Genomic DNA, 23,347 nt, shown 5'->3' with positions numbered 1-23,347 from the left:
CTGTCAGCAGCTCATACACAGAACAACTAGTATGATGGAGCTTAGCACTCTGACCTGTCAAATTGCACAGAGAACTAGGCAAACACTAACAGAGCCACAGAGAACTGAGTGGCCTAAACTAGCAGAATACAGAAGCACTTTATAACAGTATATGATTCCTAATAAGGCAGAATACAATACCACCCAACTGCAAGTCCACGGCAGCGGGACGGGGCGTAGCCAATTCACAATGGGGGCGTTGTCAGGCCCCCAAAGGGTTGCGCTAGGCTGCCTATTAGCTACTTGCTAACTTTCCCGCCCACATGACAAACGTCCCCGGGCGCAGCAGTGGGACAGAACCCTAAATTTGGGACTGTCCTGCTGAAATCGGGTTGCTATGGAATAATAAAGTATAAGTAGTACTGTGGATACAGAATAGATCTTGTATTAATCTCCTTGGCTATCTAACCTTATGCAATTGTCATCTGCAACTTTATGCATCGGAAGACTTCCTGCATTGTTCTTCAGTAGGCTTACTAATGCACCTAGCCTTCTCCAGAGTCTTAAGGAGAAGAAAAATAATTATCTTAGAGATGAATCCCTTTCTCATCTGGCAGAATGTCCAACTTTATCCCTGGCCGTAACTATTATTTTTCCAGGGCAAACACTCAGTGTATGGGTGCTGTGTTGATAAATATAATTGACAACTAAGATAAGGAACAAAGTTATATAACGCTATAATCAACTGAAGGTAATGTTAGACTGGCAGATCTAAATTGGAAATTCACGGGCACAGTGTCCCAAAACAATTCTGCTCTATTAAATGGCCCTGTTGCTGTTGATTGAATTTTAAATGGACAGGTTGGAAATGTATCTAGCACCTGAACTCTGCATGTGTCCTAACTGACTGGTGTACCGCACTCATTTGCTGCTCACATAGTCACGTTTGAGACAGACCTGATCATTAAGTCATCAGACACAAATATTCAGATGTACCTGTGTGTTGACAGTTTTATCTAACTGTGCAAAGATAAAGTAACCTCAATAAAGTTTAATTCATTATTCAGTACCTGGGGAACAAATTTACATACGTGAAAGAATTCATGTTCAGTCTCATTAATACTCATGCATATTTATACCTGTGCACAAGGTGTCTAACTGCATGCAGACATGATAGAAGCTATATGACTGTAAGATACAGTAAATGTAACCTATATTTAGGTCTATGTTGTCTGCTCAGATAACTGTTCAGTGCAGTGGTTCCCAATCTGTGCGCCTAGGCTCTCTGGGGTGCCTCGGCGGTCTCACAGGGGTGCCTCGGCGATCTCACAGGGGTGCCTCGGCCAGGGCCAGTGGTAAGTAAGGCTAATAATTACTACTTGGTAATTATTTTGGCTTAGGGGTGCCTTAAAAAAATTATGGAAACCCTATGGGTGCCTTGAACTGAAAAAGTTTGGGATCCACTGGTTTAGTGTGTGTGGTGACTGCCTACTTAGCATGTTGTCCCTGCAAGGGAACAAAATAGTTATTGACTGTTGGTGTAAGGACTGCTGGAGGGCCAGTGATTTCATGTTTATAAATACTTTTTAAGTTTTAATATAGTCCCCTATATTATTGGTTCTCCTCTGCCTCTGATTCATTTGTCTGAATCTTGGGAGTGACTTTCCTTTCATACACGCCAGTTTAGTGCTTTGCCACTGCAGAAACAAGCTAGCCAGATAAACTATGCCATGTGGCTGCCAGTTGTTTGAAGGCCAGACTGCCTGGCATCAGAAGGGCACTGTGATGCGGAGAAAGCATCAGGGTCACTGAGACAATGAAAAATGGAGCGGAGAGTCTGTCTGGCCTCAGGAGTCACTGTTGGGCATGAAAAATGGTGGATGGAATTTGCTTGTCACTTAAATAACGCTGTTGACGAGTGACATGATAGTAGATTAAGTTCCAACACCTCCCCTTTACTTTGCTACATTCTAAATGACAGCCTGCAATTGCTGCAGATAGGGCAGTTTCTGTGATCCTGGGAAAACTATCTCAGTTACAGAAGGGGGGGAAGCTTTGTAAGGGGGTGTTTGAGTCAAAAAAGTTACTTGCTATAAAATTGATATCCGCCTGCATATATAATAAAATATTGAAACAAACTATAAAAAACAAGGTTGTATATTATTCTAATTATCAACTAAAGAATGTAAATAAATTATTTAAATATAAACTCCTGTTGACCCAAAGACGGAGCCCATGTAAACCAAGAGGTAGGACAATCTTGCCCAGCTATTTTGACAGATATGTGTCAACTGACCGTTCTGTTTTACTTGAACTATTTTCAGGGAATCAATAGAAAAATAAGTTTTGTGCCATGGGATTAGCTTAGGGCAGATCTTGCACTAATACATTAGAATGGATTCATAACACTGGCAGACAATTACCTCCATTATCTCTGCTTCCTTTTCAGCTGAAGTATCAGGCACTGTATGTTTAGATAACATTGTGGAGTTGAAGGACAATATAATCAAAGGCACAAGGTTTCAGACAAGCAAGGCAGAAAATCATAATGTTAATCTTTTTAACTATGACAGGAGAGATATTCTAAACTTAAGCTAGAATAACCTTTTGCCTTTCAAACTTTCCTGAATTCTGAAGAAAATAATGACATTTATTTGGTGGCAAGGTATATGTCATCACAATATTCCAACTTAGTGTTTTATCCTGTTTAAGTCACAATTATACATGTAAAGCGAGAGTATGACTCGTTTCTCCATTTTATTACTCCCTGAAATTGTGAAGGTTTCAATTGCTAAAATATGTAATAATATAGTTGTATCGTATATATTTTCCTTTTTTTAAAGGAACATTACCATAATGGGAGCCCTAAAAGACATTATGGTTAAAAGATACGACCTAGTCTGATATAGCTTTCGTCAGGAACATTCGCTGTTGTAATTGACCTTACAGCACAGTATAATGAGGTCCATCATATTGTGCTGTAAAGTAGGTAGCACAGTCCACATGTTCTGATTTGCAACAACTATGTTACAGTCGCCATAGACAATTGAGCTCAAGGCCTCCTCTGTACATATCCCTCAGTCATCATTCGCCAAAGAGTTGTTCCAAAAGTGGTGAATAAAGCCTTCCTGTTTCACCTTGGAGCCCTGTGGGGGCTATGTGCCATTTTTAAATTCCAGATACGTTTTCTTAACATTAAATTTGAATTGAAAGATGATATTACAGATTGGTAATCTGTGGATTATACCGGTACTTTAATTGTCATCAAATGAAAAAACAAAAGTGGCATTGGTGGTGTCTCTTTGAATGGCTAAAGATGAAGAAACAAACAACAAGCTTTCGAGATTTGGTTTTCCTTCCATCAGGCAAAATGCCCAGAGAATCCTAAAAGTGTATTTCTTCATGGTTAATTAGCCAAGATATTGCATTGTTGCCATTTTTGTATTTTTGTTCTTCCATTATTTTCATATATCTTCATCTTATATACTGGCTAACATAATATTACACTGGCCCCCGGTAAACCAGATATATTGGTATTAGAAGGCACTTTCACTATCACTACATACAATCTCAACTGAATTTAAATTTTACCTTTCTGTAAAAGTCTTGTCACTTATATTGATATTAAAGTGGATTTCTGGCTTTGGATAACTTTTTATTTATTGGCTTTATACGTGCAACATTTACTAAATTCATAACTTGTTAATTCTGGCTTACTACTTTGTATTGGGTTATATGACATAAAGCTGCCACCTGGATGAGTCTATCCAATAGACGTAGTACAGCAGATCATTAACATATACCAGGGCAATGTAAATGAACAACTCGGATTACTGAAGTTTTAAAGCTGCACAGCAGGACATGTATAAACCTGGAAAGTAAGATTGCATGCTCTAAAAAAATAAATATCACTTGTGTACCTCTAACTGTTAGTTACCTACATGGATCCATCACTGTTAATGGCTCTGAGTCTGCTCCAGGAGGCTGTAACAGTCTAAGTTGTGTTCAGGCTCCTTCCTTCAGGTGAAATAAATGAAACTAGTAATGGTGTTGGTTATGTTTGGAAACATTACGTTCTCTGCTTGGTCACTAAATATTCTTTTGTTGTATGTTCTTTGCAGCTCTTCTTGCCACGATTGAGCATGTGGAACAGTTATTAAGACATTAGCACTATAATAACGTTGGTCACGGTGAAAATGTTTTATTTTTGCTGTAACCACAAAATGTATTGTAAATCTTCACATATGAAAACTATATTTTATACTAAATGTTCAAGAAGACTTCTGAGCTCACACAATACAATATGTTACTTTGAATCATTTCCCCAAATGTAACATATATTACAGAAAGTCCTCTGGACAGGTGAGAGTGAATTATAGATTTTTGGGGTTGCTGTGTGCCTTGATCGTGTGCATGGCATCATGATATCTGGCGATACCAGGCCATTTTGGCGAACAATGTGGTGTCAGAAAGCTGGTTCTTTGTTGAAGGTCTTCCAGTAGGACAATGACCTCAATCACACTTCAGAAAATACCAAGAAATGGTCAAGAGAAGACACTGGACTGTTCTGTAGTGGCCACCACTGACTCCAGATCTAAATCTCATAGAACAGCAGTTGGGAGAAGGAGCCTGCAAGTCTGGGAGAACTAGAGCAGGTACAATCAGAAGAGTGGACCACACTGCCAGTAGATATATAGTCAAGTCCATAAATATTGGGACATCAACACAATTCTCATGTTTTGGGCTCTATACACCACCACAATGGATTTGAAATGAAACTAACAAGGTATGCTTTAACTGCAGACTTTCAGCTTTAATTTGAGGGTATTTACATCCAAATCAGGTGAATGGTGTAGGGATTACAACGGTTTCTATATATGTGCCTCACACTTTTTAAGGGACCAAAAGTAATATGACAATCGACTCAAAAGCTATTTCATGGACATGTGTGAGCTATTCCCTCGTTATTTCATCATCAATTAAGCAGGTAAAAGGTCTGGAGTTGATTCTAGGTGTGACATTTGCATTTGGAACCTGTTGCTGTCGACTCTCAATATGAGATCCAAAGAGCTGTCACTATCAGTGAAACAAGCCATCATTAGGCTGAAAAATCAAAACAAACCCATCAGAGAGATAGCAAAAACATTAGATGTGGCCAAATCAACTGTTTGGAACATTCTTAAAAAGAAAGAGTTTAATTTCAAATCCATTGTGGTGGTGTATAGAGCCCAAAATATGAGAATTGTGTCTGTCCCAATATTTATGGACTTGACTGTAAGAAGCTGTCGATTACAGTTATTATGCCAAGGCTGTGCCACCAAAGTCAAGGGTGTCAATAATTTCGTCAATGCTATTTATTTTCATTTTCTGATTTAAAAGGATATAGGCCTATAGTAGTCATTCCAGAATAAAAAACAAAGACTATAATATTAACAGAGAAATGATTATGGAGACCAGTTACCGTTGATAATTTCACCTCATGTTTAGAGGAAATTGTGGATTATTTAAAAAAAGTGCAGGTTTGTCAATATATTTGCCCACAACTGTATGGAACAGGTTATTTTGATGGTGAACAGCAGTTTTAAATGCATTTCATCCCACCTATAAGCTGACCCTGAACCAAGCAGTCAGTGGTGATTCCATTTGTGGGATTTGCATACATACATACATACATACACACATACACACATACACACATACATACATACATTCATTCATACATACATACATACATACATACATACATAAATACATACATAATACAATATTGGGCTACACACATGTTGAGTATACAGCTCTCTGGGAGCATAAAAATTCCCGGTTTCTAAATCTTACACCTTTTAGAATTGTGTAAAATGATTTCTATTAAAAAAAAGACGACATTTTAAATCAAATTTATATTTTCAAAAATTTAACTCAGCAAAAATAGATATTGAGCACAGTTTTAGTCTTTTGTTTGAAAACCTGGAGTAATTCATATCTTATAACTCAAAATATCATCTGTTTCACTCATCTTTCCTGGAGACCTGTATTGTCACTGAAGGTTGTTTGCATGCTCAATGACACTTCAGGACTAGAAGGAGCATTGAACATTTCACACACACATTGCAGAAATAAGAGAACATATTTTTGATATTGAAATATATGAGATGTACATGACTTGTCCTGTTACGATCATTACTGAATTTAACTGACAGTTTGAATGCATGTTAAAGTGAGTATTTTCTGTGTGTGAGCATCCAGCAAGGAAGTGGACTCTAAGGCCTGAGAAAATGTTCAAACCAGAATTCCCTATGAGAGAATGTATTGTCATTAGGAAATAAGTGTAACTTGAAGAAGGATCAGTCAGTTGCAATTAGCTCCATATCCACTGACTTCAGTACAATCACACGTTGCTGGTGATTCAGTGTAGTTCTGCTGTTAGACTGAGGGGATGTCATTGTTGCTGCTTGCCAGACATGAGCTATTTGTCTTGGCTGCAGAGAAGAGATTTTTACCCTTTGTGGTTTGATAGAAGTGTTCTTTCTTGACCTGAGTTTCACGTTCCATCACTCTGCCGCAGGTCTCTTTATAGAGTCACAGATGCTGACTGGGAAGGTCTGCAAACATTTACTCTGTGCAGTGTCTTTTCTTCGTCTTTTCATATGGTGTAATTTGATGGTAGCAGGCAGATTTCCTGTGGAAGGAAGCTAGCTGAACCATAGATATGAGACTCCATTAATATAATCGTTTTGTAGACTACATTTCCATCTGGTTTTGGCACTGTTTGAAAGCATGGTTTTGCTATCAATTTAGAAGTAAAAGTCAAACAATATATATATATGATATAATACAATCCATTTACATTTTTCTAAAGATGTGTCTATTGAATGTAGCAGCTGCCACAGAATAGAGTATGAGTGCAAGCTCTTCTATACAAGTGTTGTATTGTTGCTGTTAATGATTGTATAGTGGGATCTGTATTTTCTAAAGCCTGGTGTGGATAGAAGTCCTACACTTGTAGAGATCAATTGAGAAAAACGTCACATGGCAAAACATGGTTGCCGTGTTGTCCACCTCCTGCGTCCTATATGCAATCAAACATTGTCAACAAATATATCTCTCTAGATATTTTATTATTTCTCAGTACTTCTCTACCATATGAAAGAACAGTATTCACGTTTTATGTAGTATTTTGAATTTGTTGAACAAACTGTTTTTTGTTTAGTATTGTATGACGTTCCTCGAACAAGACATCTAATCTAAAATTCATTGAAAAAATTTCAAAAATGTTTATATTTACATCTTCGGACATACATGGATGAATTCATGAGTCGTCTGTTTTGTCCAATTTTTTCCCTGTAATTTACTATGGGTTTATATCATGATAAATGACAGCAGGATGAATGACCTGTGACATGGATACGATAATGGCAAAGCACACCTACAATCCTACAATTCCCACAGTGTTGCTTTGTGTATGTATAATATATATATATATATATATATATATTAGAGATGAGCGGGCTCGGATTCCGCTAATCCGAGCCCATCCGAACAGTGCGGATCCGAGCACTGTTCGGATATTTCCGGCGGGCAAAAAAATGAAAACGAGGCTCTGTCGTCCAAGTCTCGCGTCGAATCTCGCGAGGGGTGGGAGGGAGGGCCCAGAACAATTCCATCTTGTACCTCTTTTTTTGGCATTATGTGCTCAAGCTACCTCGGTGCAACCTTTTGGCCTAAATACAATATTGTGAGGTGTTCAGAATAGACTGGAAATTAGTGGAAATGATTGTTATTGAGGTTAATAATAGTGTAGGAGTGAAAAAAAAAACACAAAACTGGTTTTTAGCACTTTTTATGTTTTTTTTTTCAAAATAAATCCGAATCTAAAACCTTAAATCCGAACCAAAACCTTTCGTCAGGTGTCTTGCGAAACAAATCCGAACCCAAAACCTCAAGCAAATCCGAATCCAAAACACGAGACACCAAAAATGGCCGGTGCACATCCCATATATATATATATATATATAATATATACTCCAAAAGCCCATCAAAATTATGGAAATAAATAGGAGTAAAATCATATTGGACCAAACCAATGGATAGAAAATCAAGTCGTTTTGGAATAGCAAAGCTCACTATAAATGGTAACTGCCACGCAAAAAACCGTAAATTACCCAAACAAAAGAAGCTGAAGAAATTAGCAAAATCTAGTCAGTAGAAATAGTCAAGTACACAAGAGTCGTTTGCAAACATTTTACCAAATATGTGGGGGTGTGCGTTGCGTGGAGGGCATCGTTGCGTGGAGGTGTGCGTGGCATCGATGCGTGGAGGCGTGCGTGGCGTCGATGTGTGGAGGTGTGCGTGGCGTCGATGTGTCGATGTGTGGAGGTGTGCGTGGTGTGGAGGTGTTCGTGGCATCGATGCGTGGAGGTGTGCGTGGCATCGATGCGTGGAGGTGTGCGTGGCGTCGATGTGTGGAGGTGTGCGTGGCATGGAGGTGTTCGTGGCATCGATGCGTGGAGGTGTGCGTGGTGTCGATGCGTGGAGGTGTGCGTGGCATTGAGGTGTACGTGGCGTCGAGGTGTGCGTGGTGTCGAGGTGTGCGTGGCGTCGAGGTGTGGAGGTGTGCGTGGCGTCGAGGTGTGGAGGTGTGCGTGGCGTCGAGGTGTGGAGGTGTGCGTGGCGTGGAGGTGTGCGTGGCGTCGATGCGTGGAGGTGTGCGATGCGTCGAGGTGTGCGTGGCGTCGATGCGTCGAGGTGTGCGGGGCGTGGAGGTGTGCGTGGCGTGGAGGTGTGCGTGGAGTGGAGGTGTGCGTGGAGTGGAGGTGTGCGTGGCGTCGAGGTGTGGAGGTGTGCGTGGAGTGGAGGTGTGCGTGGCGTGGAGGTGTGCGTGGAGTGGAGGTGTGCGTGGAGTGGAGGTGTGCGTGGCGTGGAGGTGTGCGTGGAGTGGAGGTGTGCGTGGAGTGGAGGTGTGCGTGGCGTCGAGGTGTGGAGGTGTGCGTGGCGTCTAGGTGTGGAGGTTTGCGTGGCGTCGAGGTGTGGAGGTGTGCGTGGCGTCGGTGGAGGTGTGCGTGGCGTCGATGTGTGGAGGTGTGCGTGGCGTGGAGGTGTGCGTGGCGTGGAGGTGTGCGTGGCGTCGATGTGTGGAGGTGTGCGTGGCGTGGAGGTGTGCGTGGCGTCGATGTGTGGAGGTGTGCGTGGCGTCGATGTGTGGAGGTGTGCGTGGCGTCGATGTGTGGAGGTGTGCCTGGCTATTTTGACGTCTGTTTTGAATTTTATTGTTTCCCTAAACTGTATTATCTACATCTGTAAATCTATATGTTTGCAGATAGAAAAGAAGTAATTGCAGTGTATGATGTCACACATCAGGAAGTAACAACATTTTTTTTACGGGTGCTCCTGTGTTATTAAATGCTCCTATTTAGCTGTACCACTTTTTTTTTTCTAGCTGCCCTGTGGACACCGGTGTAAGGAGATTTGCCATCAGGGAAATTGCTCTTTTTATTGCATCCAAAAAGTTAAACTTCGATGCCCCTGCCGCAGAATTAAAAAGGTGAGATTTCGTGTTTTTACATTGAGCTCCCAAAACATTTTTAACAGAAACTGATTCAAATATATCATTAGAGGAGAAAACTCCCAAAACGGTACCAAAAATCAAGTACTTTATGCCTATATACTTTTGTTGAATGGTTTTATCCCTTCTGTCTTTGTAACTAAATTGTACATATTTTGCATGATGTCGCTGGATAAGCTGCTTAGCAGCTCGAGGCAAAGTGGACAAACTGTGATGGGAGGCGCTGTTGTTATTGGATCGATTACATGTCCTCATTAGTGACAGCAGACCCAATGTTTCTGCACAGACCAGGACTTTGCTCACATACTGGTCTCTGGGGGGCTTCAGGTGAAGGCTCGGTGGGCCGCTGGCTGCCTGATGCCCCCCACTGCCTTACTGGGTGCTTCGTTTGGTACTCGACAGGGACATAGGTCCCTGGGCAGCACGGTGGCTCAGTGGTTAGCACTTCTGCCTCACAGCACTGGGGTCATGAGTTCGATTCCCGACCATGGCCTTATCTGTGAGGAGTTTGTATGTTCTCCCCGTGTCTGCGTTGGTTTCCTCCGACACTCCAATAACATACTGGTAGGTTAATTGGCTGCTATCAAATTGACGTGTGTGTGTGTGTGTGTGTGTGTGTGTGTGTGTGTGTGTGTGTGTGTGTGTGTGTGTGTGTGTGTGTGTGTGTGTGTGTGTGTGTGTGTGTGTGTGTGTGTGTGTGTGTGTGTGTGTGTGTGTGTGTGTGTGTGTGTGTGTGTTTTTTTAGGGGATCTAGACTGTAAGCTCCAATATGGCAGGGACTGATGTGAGTGAGTTCTCTGTACAGCGCTGCAAAATTTGTTGTGCTATATAAATAGCTGATGATGATGATGACAGGTCCCGCTCGACTCATTCAGACTTAACTGTTCCTGAGATAAGTGACTTGTCTACCTACCCCTCTGCCCTCATCTAAGCATTATTACTAATTTTCTTGCAAAATACCTATTCTGCTTATAGCAGAACTCAAAGACAAAACAAATTACAGCTACAGTTGTCACTCAATTTAAATTTAATTTATGTAAATAAGTAAATAAATGTAAAAAGTATCTTGGTACTATACACAAATAATTTCTAACTACTACTCACAAATGCTCACAATCTAAGCTAATTATGCATAAAAGGCAATTATTCTATGTAGATACTACAGCTCTGGTGTCTTACATTAACAAATGGAAGTTTTTGTCTTACACATTTCTGTATTCAGCTCCTGTCACAGTTTTCAGTGTCGCTATTCATCTTTGATGGTTTTATTTTTATAGTTGAAAAAACGCTACATTATACTGTTTAGTTCAATGTGATTTTTAAACGATTTCCCAGAACATAGCTCCTTATCCTGAGCAAGTAATCTGAGGTATTCTCTAAGTGTCTTTGTGGCTTGGGACTTTGCCACAATATACAAAACAAAGGATCTAGTGATAAGGAAGTATATTAGACATCCATGGGAACGCGGAGGACTTTCCACAGGCTTATCCAAATCCGGTTTTCTTTTTGCATCTCGAACCCATGCAGTAAAATATACATGTTTACAGAGATGTACGGTAGGAGCCCATAGTGTCTGTCTTTACTTAAAGATGACTTTCTTACAGCTAAATCATTATGTGCAATGTCATTGTAAGTAAGGTCTCCTTGCATTCATTAGACCAGTGTTGGCTAACCTGTGACACTCCAGGTGTTGTGAAACTACAAGTCCCATCATACCCTTCCAGCAATAAGCTGCTATATATTGGCAAAGCATGCTGGGACTTGTAGGTTCACAACACCTGGAGTGTCACAGGTTAGCCAACACTGCATTAGACATACACAAGTTAAAAGGAAAGTAAATGGGGAAACATAAAATTGATGATCGGGAGACCTATGTAAGAAATCAATGGAGTAGAAGGAAATATATGTAATTAGATATTTGTATATTTGTTTGTATGTAGAGCCCATATTTTCTTTTAAATTAGTGTATGCGTGCAATGTATTACATTTTTAAGAGCAATTAAAGTAGAATTATTTGACTATGTGCAGACTAGTGTATCTACCATAGGGAAGGCTGTTATATATACATCCCAGCGAATCCATTGATTTTATAAACCTGCCAACTCCCAATGTACATGTCACATCATATGGGGAAATACATTGTTACAGCTATAAGGTTATACTTCCTTAAGTGATCTCTGCTTATTCAGAGTTCACAGTAGGTAAGTGTGAGAGTGGAAACATGTTTGTAGAATTTAGCTTGGTGGTGAGCACTATCTGGGTCCTCATACCAAGTATGGAATCGCAAACTTTCCGTATAAGGCACACTTCACTTGGGACCTTTTATGGACGTTTACAGAAAACAATGGCCAACTGGGTTCTGGGTATACAATAGTTTGCTCAATCGCCTCAACTTATTTTTTATCCTGTTACTGAGAAAGTTGATTTCACCCTGTTTATGAGAGACGTTAACACAGCTTTCAGAATTGTGATGGATTTAAAAGCCATGTCTGTGGTCCAGGAAACAACAGTTTAGTTAAACCGAGAACAAAGGTTCCTAGTGAGCGTGTTCGCTTGCTGCTGGTGACTCCTCTTATATCTGATGATCCCTTGGCCATATCCTGCACATACGTCTGTGGTTGTGGGGAATGTGCACTCTTTGTTGTGGCATTTATTCTGACGATTGCTGTGACATCCCTTTCACAAGATGTTAGTATTTTATAATCCCACTTGGCTCAAATCTGGCTTTTATTTGTTTGTCTAATCAAAGCTCTTGGAGAATGTCGGCGCACCCATATGTCCACATAAGGAAGATCTATGGTTTCTGAGACCTTTCTAACAACACCAGGAAAATACATAAATTTACTACACACCCCATGGAGTTAGCAGGAATTCCGAGTTATCCATAAAGTGGTTACATTTGTTAGAATCTTTGTTTGGTTTTTTCTGCTTTGCACTTTCCATCCTTTAATTTATGACCAGCTGATCTTTAATGCGAAGACAGTGAAATTTTCAATAATCCATCAATGTGCCGCTGTAGAGCCGTTTGATAACTTGACCTTCGTGGACTGTTCATCAAAGAAACATTCTCCTCTTCCAATTGTAGGAGTTAGCATGTAACACTGCACGTGAAGGTCGGGTTGCTGTAGAGTGTGACTCGCTGTGCCTGGAAATGAGGAAGAAAGCTATAGAGGTACATTCCTGCTTGTAGCCGTTTATTCTTTTGTGTGGTTTTTTTGTTGCATCAGTTGCTTTTAGGGGATCTTTCCTGGAATTGTCCAAATATGATTTAACATTTTCAAACACCTTGTTCTTCTTGTAGAAACATTTCTCACATCTTTCATTAAATAGGCTTTATTTATCCTGTAAGCTGACTTTTAACACTTTCTATTATTCTATAGATGTTCTGTAAAACATAAGAACATTTCTGGAAACTGTTTCACAAATAACTGTGTATAAAAGGTGGTGTTACCCATAGCAAACAATCAGACTTATGCTTTCACTTTCTAAACTGGCATTCAAATGGAAAAATCTGATTGGATGCGGACGGGGGGTTCCATAATCTCTTTGCTCGCTACATAATGCGCCATGTGACTGTGGTTGCCATGGCAGTCCCATGACACTGTGCAGAATGATAAACAATTGAAAGGAGCCTGAAGAAACAAACCAAGAAAAATAGTAATTTATCTTATAAACTACCACTGTGATTTGCGTTAGAAGAGCACATGCCATTTTCTTTTCAGGGGATTGCATCTTTAAGCCATGATTTTTTTCAATATTTTTTAAACATTTGCAGACTTGGTCAGAGAACAGTAAGAGATCTGTAAAACATTGACCTGTTTCCAGCTACCCTTTGAAACACACAAATTATTTTGCAGAGACCCTGATATCTGATAAAGGGACCTTCTAATTTGCAATGGTTGGTGCTCCAGAGCTTGGAGCTAGTTCCAAGGTCTAGATCATAGCGCAGCTGATTATTATTTTATTGACTATGCTCCGGAGCTGGAGCAGAGCTGGAGCAGAGCTGAAATCAGTATAGAGCTGAAGCTCAGCCTTTGTAGCCCCTTCCCTTTCTGCATATGAAATGTAAAAGTAGACTGATATTTATATTCATTTTAGTAATGGTTAGACAATTTCATCATATTTACTACAAAAAGGCAATGTGTTAATAGCCCCAGAGCTGAGGTTTTTTAAAAGTAGCTGAAGCTGTAGTAACCGCATAGAATCTACAGTGTAGCAGCATAACGTTAGTTCTGGAGCAGGCATGGAGCCCTAAGCTAGACCAACGCAGCGACATCAGAGCTGGCAAATCTGGTTCACTGCCAAAATTAGTATCTACCTACACATTTATTGGTTTATACATGCCCCTCTTCTACATTTGCAAAATAATTTTTTATTTTCCTAACATCCAGAAAGAAGGGTGGGGCAGGGCAGTATCTTAGAGCAGAGCTTTATGGTGTCTTTTTGTATTAAAATCCTGGATACAGACTTTTCTATCGTATATTGTACAATTATGAATTGATGTTTGTACTTTTAAAAATAGTTTTGTACTTTGCAGCAAAGCAGGCATGCAATGAACACTGTGTAATGTATTTTCTCTTCTGAATCTATTCACATTTGCAGATGAAGGCAGAAGAAGAAAAGGCAGCCACTGAAGGAGAAAAACGCAGACAGCAGGTATTTACACTCTACCAACAAATAGTCTGTGATATCTCTAGTGTTGCACATTGATAATATGTTACCCTGTGTCGTGTGGTTCATGATCACTTGTCTAATGATTTCCAGAAAGACTTCGGCCCTTGGTCATTTAGGCGAGCAAGGCAAAAAAAAAGGAGTAAATGTGATTCTGGACAAACCATGTTACAATGCAAGGGGTGCAAATTACTTTATGATTTTACATGTAAGGAGAATACTAGCTGCTTTTTCATGTAGCACACAAATACTTGATAGCTTTATTTTTACACTGAAATTTAAATTAAATCTAGGACATGCCTTACTCCAACTATACATCTGTCACAAATTTTAAATTTACATCCCCTCCGATGCAACATGGTTTTGCCAAGGTGCAGAATTACTCTTTTTTTTTTTTGCTTTACTCTCGTTAATGACTCGGGCTCTTTGACAGCAAAAGGCACACTCATTATAGTATTTTAAAGGGCCACTAGACATAAAATACTGTTTGTCTTGCATAAACTCATTAGATACAAGATATTTTTCCAAGGTATTGTTCTCTGATGTCAGCCATTTAAGAGTGACATCTTTGTGTGTGTCCTTCTATACACTTAGAGAGGGGACATCATGGTTCTACTGGGAAAGCTGCCCAAATAGGGTCAGAACCGGTCAATCGGGCAGCTAAAACCAGATCACATTGGGCCTAATTAGTACACTTGACTGATGAAAACACACGTTAGCAGATGGAGAATCTCTGCCTGTCTGTTTGTTGCATCAACCAAGTGTGGTTTAAACTATGTGACATAAATGTATTCAAACCAGGTGTGCCGTGTGGCTGGAATGCAGAAACACATGTATCACTATACCCTTTGTTCTTCAGTACAAATATAGCGTGACATAACCAAACATTTTCACTGCTGGCCCTCACATTTGCACTTTTATAAATGACCCTTATTGTTTTAAGCATTTTAATCTATCTAAGGCACTTGGAAATTTCCATGAGTTCTTCTCTTTCAATGGAACATTCTAGGTTACAATGTGTGCGTTGTATTAGCCTGTGGTAAAAGCAACACAAAATTACATACAGATGGAACAGCCTTTATTGAAACATTTAGACCTCCAGTTATGGAGATCAGTATCGCACCGTTTCCAGTAAAGTTAATGGATTGTAGCTGTGACATCTGCACCATGGTGCGCTGGAGAATTTGAACCAACTATGCCGAGAGTGCCAGTTTCACATTGGCAGTAGGACGGACTTGCACGTGGTTCTTTTGGCTGTCTACGGTCAGACGGACAAATGGCTGCTTTGTTTCTACAATATAATGCTTTCCTGACGTTCCTTCTCTCTTATAGGCTGAATTGGAAGCTTTTGAAAACCGACTGAAGGGGAAAAAGAGAAAGAACAGGAAAAAGGATGAAGTGGAGGTTCAGCAATCTGTGTGGCAGAAATATAGAAAATATATATTAATGCCTGTGTGTGGCGTTGCTCTTGCTGTGTTTACACTGTATCTCACGCAAGTTAATATATAATAATACAGTGTGCCGTTCACATTGACCTGTGGGGCGACAATGCCAATTTCATCAAAGTAGGAATGTCATTGCTACATTATCTGCTCGTTCTCCAGGGAGTACTATATTAACTTTCTACTGTGTATATTTACAGAAAAGATCAATTTAAAATACCACCTTTCTATATCTACATTCAGTATACAGATATTGTGCTGCTTGTTTCTTTTATAACTTCTGTATATGTCAGGACAGTTAAGAGAGATGTCCACACTCAGAAAAATCACATAAGTGTTTACTAACAACCCTCCTAACCAATCCCTCACCCCCGTTTAACAATAAAAGAAATCTGGGAACTAAACCATGGATCCAACTCGCTATGTGGAGAATAAATATATATATATATTAGTCCAGTAATGCTCACATAATATTATACTGTGGGCACCATCACCTTCATTAAGATAAAATGCCACTGTCATTATATGTTGACAATCGTGTAGGGGTAGGTACAGACATACATACATTTATTATGAAAGACATTTTTGGCATTATAATGAAACGTATGCATTTGTCATCGCTGTTTCCATATTTATTTTGTAGTATAAATTGTTTTTGGAGAAGGAATACATAAAGATTGATACAATGAGAACAGATTAGAGCGTGGGAGCCAGCTCCAGGGCTGCATGGTTGAAATGTCCCTAACAGGTCATATAGTCCATTACTGTTATTGGCTGGACCGACCAAAGTGCATTGTCCATAAATTGTGGTCTGGTAGAGATAACTAATTTAGATGTCCTAGTTCTGTTTTGTTTATTTGTTCATTATATTGGTAACTATATCAGTTGTGCCACAGAAGTGACATAAACTCAGTACAGTCAGTAGTGGATTTAATAAGATAGGAACACATTTATAAAGGGGGAATTTTTTTTTGATATTTTACATTTAAATATGTAAAAAAAATTGTCCACATAGGTGGGAATATCCTTTTATCTGAATAAATGTTACAGTAGATTTTTGTTCGTTCGTTTTAAAGAATAATACATTTAGTTGCCTTTGAATGTTGGGGGTAATTATTGTAAGAAGAAGTTGGTAAATAAGTATGACGGATGTAGTATAGTGTATTTCTGTTTCTGTTTTAACCATTATGATGTCATCTCAAATGCTGGAATTTTGAATTTGTTCTGCAGCTGCCTGTAACAAAATATAACATTATTGTAATAAAACACACCACAAAATGTATACTTCATTGCAGTATAGCACATTTTTTTGGACTATTTTATCTAACGTATGCACCGTGTCTGCAGCTGTTGTTCAGCTAAACGAATGTATGTTTTGGGGTTTTTTTGGAATAAAAACCTAAATCTCCAAAATGATTGCTCTTACGCCACCCTGTAAATGCTTATGCTAAAAAGAGAATGCATTCTACAAAATGTTGAATGTTCTCATACAGAAAAGACGTCCTACCTCTTAAAGTACTGAAAATAGGGGTAGGTAGAATATGCAAGGCGTACCGACAACAAATATGTATGGAGCTAATGACAGCAGAAGGTCAGAGAAGTCAAGAGCATAACTAAACAGCGTTTTCTACGTGTTCGTCACCCTCTCCGGCAGTCTGTTCATACATTGTGTATATATAAATGATGCTTATACAGAGTATTAAGTTTAAAGAGTTTGGCAGTACAGTAAGCAGCACATGTTTGAATGCTGACCGCCAGGCTGCCATCTTCAGTACAGTAACCTTGCCTCACGTGCTGGGGGCATAAGAGAACGTTGCTCAGGAAAGATCATGACTTAGTATGAAGCTTGACTAGGAAGCTTACTCTACATGTGCTCTCTCGGAGAGGGGGACACAGGTTTTTATTACTATTTTTACATACAAGCATAGTTCACTATATCATCATCATCATTTATGTATGTAGCGCCTGCAAATTCCGTAGCGCTTTACAATTGGGAACAAATATTAATAAAACAATACTGGGTAATACATTCAGACAGAGAGGTAAGAGAACCCTGCTCGCAATCTATGTGACAATGGGAGTTTGAAACACAAGGGCATGTGCTACATCATATTGCACACTGGACCAGCTAGAATGCAAAGGTAAAACTACTGAGGGGGCTGTGTGTGTACCAATGTTGGTCAGAGGGTTGTTGTCTTGCGTTAGCTGTGTAGAGGGTGGTAATACGGGAGATTAAGATGGTGGTTGAGGAATATCATAACCTTGTCTGAAGAGGTGGGTTTTCAGAGAACGCTTAAAGGTTTGGAGACTAGAGGAAAGTCTTACTGTGCGAGGGAGGGAATTCCACAAAGTGGGTGGAGCCCGAAAAAAGTCCTGTAACCGAGAATGGGAGGATGTGATGAGAGGAGGAGAGGCGCAGATCTCGTGCAGAACGGAGGTGTCGAGTAGGGAGATATTTTGAGACAAGTGAGGAGATGTATGTCGGTGCAATTTTGTTGACGGCCTTGTATGTTAGTAGATGAATTTTATATTAAATTCGTTAAAATACAGGCAGCCAATGTAGAGACTGACAGAGTGGCTCAGCAGAGAAAGAACGGTTTGCAAGGAAAATCAATCTAGCCGCTACGTGCAAAATAGATTGTAGGGGTTCAAGTCTGACTTTGGGAAGACCAGTAAGGAGGGAATTGCAATAGGCGATGCGGGACATGATGAGTGCATGAATTAATGTTTTTCCAGTGTCTTGTGTTGTGCACTATATAAAACAGGGCAATCAGTCCTTGGTGACTAGTTCTCTTTAGTCCTCAGGGAGATTTTAGGATAACCTCATTCTCATTTTAATATAGGAGAGCTCTTATAGCTTTACCACCACATTAAGAGTTGGGATCTAAACCTGATTAAACTCCTTTAGGATTAACTCCACAGACAAGTGTGAAAATATTGTACTGTTAAAATTACCTACAGAAAACATATCCCCCCGGCTCAGTCACATATCCATATATTCCAGGTCCCGTTTCCTGTAGTTGGTAAACACAATTGTTGGACGGTTAAGCCTGAAGGTGAACATCCCCTTCAAATCTGCTCACTCAGTCAGTTGTTTTTGCAGTTTTCTTAGAACACAAACGGTCTTTAACAAACATTGAAGAGTGAAATATCTATAACTTCAGTATCCAGCTGTCCACATGGTGACCAACCCTACAATAGCTCACATTGTTTCCTTAAGATGAAACTTTACAGCTACTAGTAAGCTCAATCGTCCAATTGTATTAAGATGTCAAAAGAAAATTAAGAAAATTGAAGGAACGTACACTGTGTGAGATAAAAAAAATAAGATAAATTATTACAATCTGATTTAAATATGAACCAGCAGGCCAATTACTGGAAGGAATCTTGACTCCCGTATATATCATAAGTTGATTCAGATTGTTTTGGAAAATCAGAAATAAATGGTATTCAGGTTGTTATGGTTAATAACTTCTTACACCAGTTTGTCTTTGCTCCACTTTTATAATCGCACCAATTCTAGATAAACTTAAACCTGATACTTTCCTTCAATATCCTATATATTTATTTGGTGTCTGATCTTCACTTCAAACAAAACAGTGTATTGATGACTTTTTTTCTTTTTAAGGTTAATAGCAAAGCAAATAAGCATCAGTACTTTGTGCTCTGGGATAATCAGCAATCATGTTCTTCTTTAATTAGAAAGTTGAATTGCAGTCAGTCGATCTATAAATAGAGGCAGATAGGCTTAAATATCATGTGTTTAGAATACTGCCTGCAAATGGAAAATATTAATTATTCAAATATGATTTCAATGGAGAATAGCAGCACAGGCCATGTGATAGCTAGGATTTAAAATAGATATATATATATATACTGTCGAAGTCAGCAAATTGGATAAAGTCATTTCAATTAAAGTCTAGCAAACTTGGTTGTCTTTGTCTGAAAAGATGCGTACGGTACGCTTTGACGTACAAGGGCACGCTACGGCGTGAAAGGGCGTACGCATCCACTACACGTGGCAGCAACAGTAATTGGTCTTTTACCATACATTCGCACAAACACGCATACTTATAAAATAGTACACATTATTGGTAGTTGCAACACATAGTCAGTTACGTCGAAATATAGTAGTATTTATATGTTATATCAGAGTTACATGCATATTAGTGAAATACACAGAACGGGTTAAAGGAATAACATCATGAGTGGTATCATAATGAACCTTGTTACATATCCTACTGTTTGGTTCACTCTGCGAGGGAATCGCAGAGTGCATACGCAAGTTATGAATGATAGGGAATTATGAACTACTTAAGACTAAGGAATTCTGGCGGGAAGAGCAGAGCATACCCCCTGCAGAGATGACCCCCTCCTTTGGATTCCTTAGGATGAACCAGCCAATGATTGACGACCCCTTGGACATTCCTGAGACCCGGACCAATAGATGCAAGCCATACCATCTTCATTGTATTACTGTACTTGATTGTGTATATAAGCAGCAGCTTGTGATCCAGAGTGCAGACTTCTTGTCCCCAGACTTCAGGATTGAATGACTGCACTGGATCCAGAGCGCCTGCGTTAAGTAACGGCTGTATTTACTATTACATCGCTTGAGCATATTTTTTCAACTTATTGCGAATAAATATTTGTGCGTCGGATACACAAATCGAGGTTCGACAATCGTTATTGGTTAGCGACAATACGCACATTACAATTTGGGGGCTCGTGAGCTTTGGAGGTTTCGTTGCCGATGATACGCAAGACCAACGGATTTCGGTTCCTCAACAAAGGGTGGAGACGCGTCATAAACGGGTAAGAACGCATTGTGTTCAAAACCTGAATTTTACTCTGTGTTGTGAAACCGAATGTCCGTTTTGCATTATCTAGGGCACGCTAACTAGAACCTAGGGACAAAAGAAAAAACTGTTTCTTTTTTCTGTCATTGTGCGTTTTAACTGTATTGCATTGTTTAGCGTATGTGTACTTCCTGCTGTGCGTACGCGAACTTCCGGTAAACTTGCCACGTGGTTAAACAATCGTTTTGATAGTTATTATACATGCATAGTATAATTACTTGTGAAAGCCTCTGAGACATTATTACTATTGTTGGGAACTTTTGATTTTCTGCGCAGAAAAGGTGTATAGTGTGTGATGTTGTAACGTAGATACACTGTTTTATTGTTGAGGTGCTCAGTTGCTGTCTGACGAGGCGGATTGCCCAACTGAAGGACGGTATACAGGGCAGGTATACCGAATGCGAAAACTGGGTTTTCGCAAAGCGCTACCAATAGATCGCAAGGTTTGCTAATAATTAGTATTGGTAGGCAGTGCGATCCGGTCGCACCGTTAGTGCGAATTGGTGAAGCAGCTAGGAGGAATTATACTGGAAAGGCAAGTTGATTGTATCGACTTTGCGCTCCCAGCGATAATAAACTCAGCAGATTTTGTGGTTTAGCCAGGGTATCGAGGAGCTGATAGCCCTTGGGGCCCACAGTGATATTTCTGTATTAGGGATCCTCGCCAGGGGCGAGAAAAGCGAGTGAACGCGGCTAAAGGAAATACGTTCACCGAGGATTATAGATCTCTAGCGGTGAGTATAGCAACAGAGTTGAAATTATTAGGTGGAAAGAACAGAGCATTGCGGTGTGTCTGTATTTCACATTTGGCCGGAAGGAACAGAGCATTGCGGTGTGTCTGTGTTCCGGGTAGAAGGTATATTGTTCAACATGGGTGCTAAGCATACGCTAGAGATGGTCAGCGTACTGCCTAAGGAAGGCCCTATTGGTTCAGCGAGGTTTCTCATGTGTAAGAAGTATGGTGCATATGCAACTGTGTATTGTGACACGTGGGTCGGGATGACCAAAGCTTGTGATAGGCCTTTCCCAACAATAGGGAGTTTTAATGCAGAGGTACTGAATACTGTAAAAGATAAAATATGGTTGATCAAGTCAACGAAAAAGAGAAATAGACATAATGATTGTTTAAAATTGTGGCAAATGGAAGGTAACACGTGGCAGAGCAGCGAATGCAAACCGGAAATAGGCGTGGCGAAAAGCGCGCGCAAGGCGGATGTAACCATTGAGAAGCGTGGCGAACTCAGCGCAAGCGCGCCCCTGCCACCTTATGTGGCGGGAGGGGTAAGTACAGCCGTTGTTAAAACTGAAAATAGAAAAATTACTAAGTTGTACCCTGTTTTAAATCAGTTTCAATCAAGTGTATCTGAAAACGAAGATGAACCCACTGTGATTTCGGCCATTGCCCATGCTGTTAATGTACTAGAGGCTCAGCGCAAGTATGAGAAAATGGCTGAGATAGGTGAGAGTAGCGTGATCACTAGGAGTGAAAGTGTTCTAAATCTAGGGCCTGTAAATCCTGTAGCGTCCCCTGAAGTTAGTGTACCAGAGGGTGTGTTCCCGATCCGCACAATATCAGTTCCCAATGGGAAACCGGATAAGGATGGTGTAGTTCCTTTAAGAAATGTTACAATGCATTGTCCCTGGACTAGATCAGAATTACGTTCCATTATGACTGAATTCCCAGATCCTAGAAAAGAGTTAGCTAAATGTCAAAAATTTGTTAAAGACTTAGGGAATGCTCATGAACCAACCAGTAAGGATTGGCGGGTAGTGTTGAGGGCGTGTCTTCCTCCCAATACTAACATACAAAAATTTATTGGAGATTGTTTGTTGGAGGAAGATGACACCCTGACTGATGAGATTAACCAACGGAATATAGAACAAATTGTCAAACACTTAGCCATCTGTTTTCCAGTAGTAGTAAATTGGAGTAAGATTTTCACCATCAAACAAAAAGATAGTGAAACTGCCTCAGATTACTTTGCTAGAGCTATAACAGCGATTGCACGATTTACTGGGATATCCAACATAAGTGAGGACCCACATCACAGAGAGGTAGCTGTAGGGGTACTGATGGATGGCCTTAGGGAAAATTTAAAGACGAGAGTACAAACCACATTACCTAATTGGAGAGGCGTCACGGTAGACTCCCTTAGGGAGTCTGCTGTGGAGCATGACAAGAACCTTTTTAAAAAAAGGGAAGAGAAAAGTGATAGGTTAATGACGGTAAGTATACAGGCTCTAGAAGGGGTGCATACACGACCACCAGCATACAACCCATATAACAGGAAACCTAAAGTGATCAGGTGTTTCAACTGTAACGAGGAAGGACATTACGTTAGAGATTGTACTAAAGAAAGACTCAATACACATAAGGGTGGGTCACATAGATATCCTCCAAGAAAGGATTCACATAGACTAGAAGACTCACATCTACCCGCGCATATTACGGCAGCAAATGCTGCGCGGGAAATCACTAGTCAGCGCTAGGGGTCAGGTCATACCTGTAGTCTACAGCCAGTGAGGTTAACTGAGAGTCAGAGTGAAGAACCAACAATGATAGTTGACATAGCTGGCAGGAAACAAACTTTTCTTGTAGATACAGGGGCGGCCCGATCTGTGATAACCTCTCCTTTCAATCTACAGGTGACCAGCAAAACTATTCCAGCTATGGGGGTGACGGGAAAAGTGTTACATTATCCTCTAACTAAACCCGCCGAAGTTACTATCGGGCCTCTGCATACTAAGCATTCGTTTCTCTTGGCTGCAGCGGCTCCTACTAACTTGCTAGGGAGAGACTTGTTATGTAAAATGGGATGTGTCATATACTGTACTTC

The 23,347-nt window shown here is 40.1% G+C and overlaps 1 protein-coding gene across 1 annotated transcript in view; it reads left to right on the top strand.

The window, feature by feature from the left end:
* The window catches only part of NFXL1 (nuclear transcription factor, X-box binding like 1), a 66,105-nt gene extending 49,167 nt beyond the window's left edge, over positions 1–16,938 (top strand). The window contains exons 20-23 of the mRNA XM_075195312.1: positions 9,413–9,517; positions 12,624–12,710; positions 14,141–14,194; positions 15,542–16,938. Of these exons, the coding sequence (XP_075051413.1) occupies positions 9,413–9,517; positions 12,624–12,710; positions 14,141–14,194; positions 15,542–15,718 (423 nt within the window). The 3' untranslated portion in view covers positions 15,719–16,938. The remainder of the gene's footprint in view (positions 1–9,412; positions 9,518–12,623; positions 12,711–14,140; positions 14,195–15,541) is intronic.
* The last annotated feature ends 6,409 nt before the right edge of the window (positions 16,939–23,347 follow it).

The sequence above is a fragment of the Mixophyes fleayi genome, chromosome 1 (assembly GCF_038048845.1).
Source record: "Mixophyes fleayi isolate aMixFle1 chromosome 1, aMixFle1.hap1, whole genome shotgun sequence".
NCBI lineage: Eukaryota > Metazoa > Chordata > Amphibia > Anura > Limnodynastidae > Mixophyes > Mixophyes fleayi.
This window is presented reverse-complemented; position numbering and strand designations above follow the sequence as displayed.